Source organism: Triplophysa rosa, unplaced genomic scaffold (genome assembly GCF_024868665.1).
Source record: "Triplophysa rosa unplaced genomic scaffold, Trosa_1v2 scaffold57_ERROPOS2633229, whole genome shotgun sequence".
Classification (NCBI taxonomy): domain Eukaryota; kingdom Metazoa; phylum Chordata; class Actinopteri; order Cypriniformes; family Nemacheilidae; genus Triplophysa; species Triplophysa rosa.
The window spans coordinates 77,330-85,535 of NW_026634593.1; the positions used below are offsets into that span (position 1 = coordinate 77,330).

The window sequence follows — 8,206 nt, forward strand, 5'->3', positions numbered from 1 at the left end:
TCACATGGGGGCAGAATTTTTCATGACACCGGGCCTTAACAGCCGTCTTCTGTGATGTTTTGGGATTATTTTACCTTATGGGCTGCACCTTTGTGTTGAGCCACTCTTTTGGTGTTCTTGCAGCACTGTGTGGCAGAAAGCTCAGCCACTCTGATCTGTCCGTCTCTGGCACACATGGCCAGCGTGGAGTCACCGCTGTGTGGAAGAAACTTTGCCTGGGTAAAGAATAAAGAGAATCTAGCACTGATTGCAATTTTTACTTTTATTTTCAAAAAAATGTACTATCAATTTTAGTATTTGATGTGTGTGTATGTGTGTGTATATATATATATATATAATTCAATATTTATATTGAAGCTAACATATACATTAAATATATATATTTTTAAAATTATTAAATAAAATATATAAATAATATATAATATTAGTTTTATTAGTCAGCATTTATTTTTTACAAATATTATTCCTTAAAAAATGTGCATACTATACTATAGTGTAAAAAAAGCTTATTAATAGTACTATTATTAATGATAAAAATATTCAAATTTAACAATAATATAAATAATTAGGAGGGGAGGAATATGACATTTTCTCATTCGATTAACCCATTAATAAACACTGATAAAATGCATCAAAACTTCTTTTGTAAGGCTGAGATCATGTGCAGAGTTTCTTCACCTGAAAGACGTTGCTCTTATGACCGCTGTCAAACTCAAGCTCGGCCCTTTTGCGAGCCCAGTCCCAGATGACCACGCGGAGATCGTCACTGCCGGATGCCAGGCGAGTGCCGGAAGGGTTAAAGTGGAGGGTGTTCACGCAGCCCGTGTGTCTCTCCAGACGACCCTGCAGTTCCAGCCTCTGCACCAGACCCCGCGCGCCGCACACCTTCCTCACAAACTGCAGCGAGCTGTGGCCGATCTCTCGAGCACGCAGCGAGGGGACGGCACACCAGGAAGGGCGAGTCAGGTCACGCAGGTCAGATCCCAGCCAAGCCTCCATGGCTTCCTCATCTTCTTCAACGTTGTCCTCCTCGTCCTCTTCTTCATCTTCATCGTCATCATCTGAACTAGAAGAGAGGCGCGTGGCTCCCCCGCTGGGGCGGTTCCTCTTCCTGGCAGATCTTCTGCCTTCGTCTTTCCCCCGCTCTGTCTGCCCTCCTCCTTCACTCTCTCGCTCTCCGTCTTCTGTGAGGGAGTACAGTCCACTGCCATCCATGCTGTCCGTGTCCTCTTCTTCACCCGGCCCCTGCTTCTGCGAGGAGTCAGCCATTGGCCGGTCTTGAGCGCCCTCGCTTCCCTCGGGGGCCGAACTTAAATTGACTGTTGAGAGAGAACTCGAACAATTGGTGGAGGACTGCTTAGGGTCAAGGTGACTCGATTCTAAACGATATATAATGAACGTAAAGGATGATGCAGTGTTTGAAGATGATTATGAAAAAATAAGCGTGAAAGGATGAGACAGAGCTTAAAATATATAGACACGCAACATTGAGTTTAAATGATTATATACTCCTTTTTCTAGGAGAAAAATGTGACACAAGAGACTAAAAATTTAAATGAGTTTATTTTTATGTATAGGTTGGGGTCTCTTGCTCATTCTTTATGAATTTGCTCTACATTTCAAAATAATAGTGAACTCATCAAAACTATGGAATAGCACAACTTGTGTACATTTAAACATTATTCCCACCTATGATAAATAACTAAAAAAATTCATTATAAATTAAATGACAAATTCGGTTATATTTTAGCATATTCAAAACAGTCACCCTTTGCCTAGAATTTGTAAAAATGACCTCTTTTCATTCATTTTATTTTTTGAGTTTTGAAGAAGTTCACATCTACTCTGTGCTTTTATCGGCTGTTATCCTCCAATATTCGATCCAGATCATCCATCTCAAAAACGTCAACAATTTTAGTTTCGCAGGGTAAGAATTGAATAGGTCATAAGAAACAATGCAAGCAAAGCCTATTTTTTCCATTTAAAAGATGTTAAGGTTATTAGAAACGTTTCAGTGAAATGACCCCTAAAAAGGGGTCCAGACAGTACCGGACTCAGGAGCAGACTGGGCGTCCCTCGCTGCAGATGCATCTCCCTCTCCAGGCTCCGTCTCATCAGCACCTGGTAAAGAAGCGAGCCAGTCTTCAAACATGATTGCAAAAGCATTAGATGGGCAATTTCATGCAAAGGTCAACTTTAGGATGAAAACATCACGTTTTTAACAAAGGTGTTCACCATACTGATAGGTCCAATGTCTATATTGGTTTAAACATTTAAACCAAAACATAGTTTCAAAAGATAGTCTGCCAAATGAATAAATGAAGAGTTTTGTTCCAAAATGAGATATTTTTAACATTTTTCAAAAATCATCATCAGTTTTTTATTGTGTTTTATTGTGTTAGTTAGCTGTATTTTTTTGGTTATTATGGCTTAAATCAAAACAAACCAACTGCAGTTTGATTAATATTAATTGGAATGCACAATAAAAAAACATGTTTTTTGAAAACTTTTAAAAACTGAGTTCTCATTTTGGAACCAAACTCTTCAAATAGTTTTCCATAGTCAGGTAAGTGAATAATCACATCCAAAACAGTCCATATTCCTCATAAATGGGCACTTGAAAATTTAATTAAAATAACTATTTTATGTTCTATAAAGAGCCATCCCGTCTCCATTTGTTGCTTCTGGTTTGCACATTTTAATTCACAGAAATCCTAAGTATGTAGTCTCTCAAAAACATCCTTTTTTGTCGTATCCCTTACGCATGTTGATTCCCCTCTTTTAAAACAAAGAACTTGTGTATAGCCTGATATTTTTCTGATCATGTCGGGTTTGATAAAATAAAAACTAATTTCATATATTGGTAATAATTACATTTTCTGAGAATTTATATTTTTAACTTTGACTGTGTCACATCCTTAAGGCTGGAATTGTCCGAATAGTTAATGCATGAAACACTGTAACCAATTTAACAAAGTCTTACCATTTGGGATGCTTGATTGTCCTTCTGTATCACTCATTCTGACTGTCTCTGAGACCCTGGAATGACAGAAATACAAAAGGGTTTACTTGAACAACATTATATATTGCTTAGGAAAACTCAACCAGTTTTATTATTGTATTTATTATTATCACAGGTTTGCTGGTTTGTGATGGTTTAAGCTGGTCATGTGCTGGTTTAAGATGATCATGTGCTGGTTCCTTGCCATCTTAAACCATCTAAGGACCAGCACATGACCATCTTAAACCAGCATATGCTGGGTTACGTATGTTTTGATGCTGGTTTGTTCTGGTCATGTGCTGGTTCCTCACCATTTTAAATCAGCTCAGGACCATCTTAAACCAGCTAAGGACCAGCACATGACCAGCTTAAACCAGCATATGCTGGGTTAGGTATGTTTTGATGCTGGTCATGTGCTGGTTCCTCACCAGTTTAAACCAGCTCAGGACCATCTTAAACCAGCTAAGGACCAGCATATGACCAGATAAGGACCAGCACATGACCATCTTAAACCACCAGCATATGCTGGGTTAGGTATGTTTTGATGCTGGTCATGTGCTGGTTCCTCACCAGCTTAAACCAGCTCAGGACCATTTTAAATCAGCAAAGGACCAGCACGTGACCAGATAAGGACCAGCACATGACCATCTTAAACCAGCATATGCTGGGTTACGTATGTTTTGATGCTGGTTTAAGGTGGTCATGAGCTGGTTCCTCACTATCTTAAACCAGCTCAGGACCATCTTAAACCAGCATATTCTGGGTTACGTATGTTTTGATGCTGGTTTAAGGTGGTCATGTGCTGGTTCCTCACCCTCTTAAACCAGCTCAGGACCATCTTAAACCAGCACATGACCAGCTTTAACCAGCATATGCTGGGTTAGGTATGTTTTGATGCTAGTTTGCTGGTTTAAACTGGTCATGTGCTGGTTCCTCACCATCTTAAACCAGCTAAGAACCAGCACATGACCATCTTAAACCAGCACATGACCATCTTAAACCAGCACATGACCATCTTAAACCAGCATATGCCGTTTTTTTTCAACAGTATGGGATCTCATAAAAGGTTGAAAAACAAGTGTCTTTATTCAATCGCTGACACTGTAAACACTTGCTCCTAATTGTATTACCCAGACATTACCTTGTACAGTAGCAACTGAGTCTGGCTGCAAACGAGCCCTAGATAGCTGTTTGTTTGGCACTGTACCTTGTACATAACAACTTGGCAGTGCGCAGTAAACTGGCTGCGACTAGCTAGTGTGCTAACTGATCGTTGCTTTTGTGACATTAACGTTACCTTGGTCAAAACACAAAAGCTGGTGGACAGTTGTGCAATCGCATACGGCTGTGCAGTTTGAAGCAAGTGGTGTCTTTTTCGTGAACAAAAGAGAAATATTTCCGAAGATCGCAAAGTAACGTTACAGAAAATATCGTGTTATGCGTCGTGCGTGACAAGCACGCGGCGTCAATAACTGATCTTACGTTTCTGTAAGTTCAGACTGAAGCTGACAACATGTAAACACCGATCGACGAGAGAAGATGGAGAGCACAGTGTTAACGTTACCTCTGCTACAGGCCCAAAGTGTCCGCACTTGTTAATCTCTGCGCAGATTTACTCTTCAGTCTCGAGCGCGACCTCGAGCGCAGGGCATTTGTGAGACGTGTCGTCTGATCCCTCACTGGCCATCCAAAAAAATAAAACCCGCAGTTTACGGTCACGTTTGTGGTCGTGCTGCAGTGTTTATGTTTTGACAGACCTGCTTCGTTAACGCTTCTATTTTTTTCTTTCTCTTTCCTTTTTTCTGTTTCTTTTTCCGGCGAGACGCTCTTTCACCGGATGTGAGTCTGAATGCACAAACAAAGCGCCTCTTTATTACAGCACATAACATTTTACTATTACTGATGATAAATGTGGCCCATTATAATAATTATAGATAACAACATTAAGTATAAATAATCTGTATACAAAATACGTGTTATAATAATAATGATAATAATCATATAAAAAATAAACAACAACAATACTTCTACTAGTACTACTACTACTATTAAAAATTAAAACATTATTTATATATTTATTATATATTTTGATTTAATAGTTACATTAAAGCAAATATATATTTAATATGTTTATTGGGCCTATTTACATTTTTTTAAGCAAATATATAAATAACTATACTATTAATATTATTATTCAATTATTAACATAATATTAATAATAATCGTTATTTTATTCTTTTAAAACTTTTACATTTTAACTTGCATATGCATTCTTAGTAGCCCAGATATTTAACGATATGTATTAAAAAATGTGGCACTGACTGCCAATTGTTCAAATGCAGCCTGACTTGATAAAGATGAGGAGGATAATGATGATTATTATATCATTATTATAAGTATATTAAACTAACCTAAATAAAGAGAGAGAGAGAGAGAGAGAGAGAGAGGGCAGGGGCGTGTTTTATCAGGATGAGCGATGAAGAGATGCAGTGCTCTGTATAATACCCTCGACTCAGTTGTTCTGACTTATTTTCAAAGCACTCTATCAAAAGAAAGGAAAGTACACTTTTACACTGTTTTACATTGACGCCAGCAGAACATTTAGTGACGCTTGGAACTATGAGTGAGGTGAGTGTGAGATTTATTCATTTCTGCCTCTTTCAAAAACTCAAAGGTTTCAGTAGATTATAGAAATAAACGTATGGCATCATGTTCAGAATAAACATTCTACTCATTTATACAAATAAAAGAATAGAAAGGGTAGAAAGATAACTGTCATTCTGTTGATAAGTATTCACGAAAGGCTTTTTGTATTAATGATATTTGTTAGGTGAAGAGTCGAGAGATCAATCTTGAGTTCACTGTTTTAAGATGAAAATGTGAGGCTTTACATTTCTGTGTGTCTCCCATTAATTGGCAATTAATAAGAGACTCAGGGGAGCTTGACCTTGCTGATATGAGTTTGGCTCATTAGCAGATGGAGATTGTGCTGTGTGTGTGTGTGTGTGTGTGTGTGTGTTCATGTTTGTATATCCCGGTGGGGACCTAAACCTGAATGCACACCAACACATGGGGACTCGTGTCACCGTGGGGACCAACATTGAGGTCCTCATGGGCAATTTGGCTCATTAGCAGATGGAGATTGTACTGTGTGTGTGTGTGCGTGCGTGCGTGCGTGCGTGCGTGCGTGTGCGTGTGCGTGCGTGTGCGTGTGTGTGTGTGTGTGTGTGTGAAAATAAAGTGCTGGTAGAGGTAATGCAGCTCAGAGAAGACTGTACTAGCCAACACACTGTGAGCCATGCGGATGACTTCTATCTTCAGTGATAAAAAAAGACAATCGTTTACTTTACAGCAAATATAAAAGACCCTCAGAGAGCTCAGAGAGAGCACTGGAACCATACTAGTTACAAGGAAAGGTTGAGTTCGAGTTGAGGTGAAAATGCTCTCTCGGTCCAAAAACAAGAGTCTTGCAGCAGGAGAGTATAAGTATATATGAAGACTTTGGTTCCAAAATGAGATAACTCAATTTTCAACATGTTTTTTTTTTCTGTTATCGTGTTTTTATTGTGTTAGTTAGCTGTATTTGTTGAGTTATTATGGCTGCAGTTTGATTGATATTCATTGGAATGCACAATAAAAAAATGGAGTTATCTCATATTGGAAGCAAACTCTTCATACATACAGTTCTTGTATATGGAGGATACATGTGTATGTGTTGAGGTGTGCACATGTGTCCATCAGTTGCTTATAGCAAATACAGTATTACAGTTTCTCAGGATTGACTGACAATAATTTGCCAAAAATGACATGCCTTGCCGCCACTCAGACCTGTCATACGTTTTTATTTGGAAACAGTAAGATTCTTTCGCTTGGATAAATAAATGCCCTCTAATAAACACATTAAATGAATGAACGCGAGAAAATTTGTCAAATAAATGTCACATTTTGTATGTCAATGTCTAAGAATATGAATACCACAAATCTAGGCCACCAACTCGTGGCTAATTTATTCTATTTTAGTCTGATAATTGAAGGAGCNTGCAGTTTTGTCAACAGGGAGTGTCACTCTGAAAGCTCTGTAGACAGAGATGAGCCACAGATCCTGAGGTTAAACCCTAATGGATGAAACTAATAACAAGATGACGTGTAAACTGAACAAACACTGATGAAAAATGCATGAAAATCAAACACACAAACCTCAGTTTTCACAATTCTAATAGAGGAGATGGTTTATAGTTCCAGTATCTGCTTTATGACTCTTCATGTTCAGTTCATTGTTATGTTTTTTAAACATTTGATATGTTTTTAGGTCAGACAGGTGAAAGTTCTGTGAGTTTAGACATAATTACTCATTTATCAGTTCACATTTGTTAAAATGACATTTGATAATCGTATTGAAACTGTATTTCTGTAGAATGTCTGTGACATATAAAGTGTCTCAGTCTTTATCAAAGTGCTCATGACGTTCATAATAAAATACATCAAATTCTTTTCAATTCTATTTCACACTTCATGGTGTATTTTTGAGATGAGCCGACAGTATCAGTGGATGATATTCTACAGTATATGAGTCAACATCCTTCTATAAGATCAATGAGATGAGATCATGTGAAAGTGTAAATACAGATGATATGATTTTAATAAACACATGAATCTGATCACCACACAATATATCTTATACAGTAGAAGAAACACTTTTATTCTGCACATGTTGTTTTGTTGTTTGTGAAACATGTTGTGATAGATTTGTGAGTAAATCACTGACTGCATTTCAGATTCATCCAACATCTTTCTGAAATCTGCTTGTTGATGTCTTGATGTGTTTGGTTTGATAAATGCTGTGTTACACGTGCGGTTTCATCTGCACTACACAGAGATGATGATGTTTAATGCAGTTTTGAGGTTTCGTGTCATTAAGTGACTCAATCGCTCTCCATCTGATGTGACGTTTGAGTTCAGTCAGACTATAAAAGACCCACCAACAGCCCATAAACAACATCTGCATCACAACCTGACTCCAGGTATCATCATCATCAACACATCTGTCTGTCTGATCTGTAGATCGGATATTCATTCATCTCTATTTCTAGTGTGTTGAGAAGATCATGTATGAAATCAAGTCAAATGTAATTATTTATTGTGTTTTATTTCAGCTCCTCATCAAGTCTTCATTCATTTATAAACATCATCATCATCATCATCATC

At 37.9% G+C, this 8,206-nt stretch overlaps 1 protein-coding gene across 2 annotated transcripts; it reads right to left on the reverse strand.

Moving 5' to 3' along the window:
* Positions 1-47: 47 nt before the first annotated feature.
* Positions 48-4,832, reverse strand: LOC130551044 (DDB1- and CUL4-associated factor 8-like). 2 transcript variants are annotated; one of them, XM_057328596.1, is made up of 5 exons: positions 4,566-4,832; positions 2,984-3,039; positions 2,050-2,142; positions 679-1,319; positions 48-215 (listed from the first exon to the last, which is right to left on the reverse strand). In XM_057328596.1, the coding sequence occupies exons 2-5, from the start codon at positions 3,018-3,020 to the stop codon at positions 66-68; spliced, it is 921 nt and encodes a 306-aa protein (XP_057184579.1). In that variant the 5' UTR covers positions 3,021-3,039; positions 4,566-4,832; the 3' UTR covers positions 48-65. The 2 variants fall into 2 exon arrangements, with proteins under 2 accessions (XP_057184579.1, XP_057184580.1); XM_057328597.1 differs by having other exon boundaries at positions 50-215; positions 2,050-2,121; positions 4,566-4,831.
* Between the last annotated feature and the right edge of the window lie 3,374 nt (positions 4,833-8,206).

Excerpts from the sequence above, each read along its gene's own strand:
- LOC130551044 (XM_057328596.1), bottom strand. The coding sequence starts at position 3,020 with ATGAGTGATACAGAAGGACAATCAAGCATCCCAAATG. Across the intron at positions 1,320-2,049 it reads CCAGTCTGCTCCTGAGTCCG|TCAATTTAAGTTCGGCCCCC; the intron begins GTACTGTCTGGA and ends CTCTCTCAACAG. Across the intron at positions 216-678 it reads ATAAGAGCAACGTCTTTCAG|GCAAAGTTTCTTCCACACAG; the intron begins GTGAAGAAACTC and ends TTCTTTACCCAG.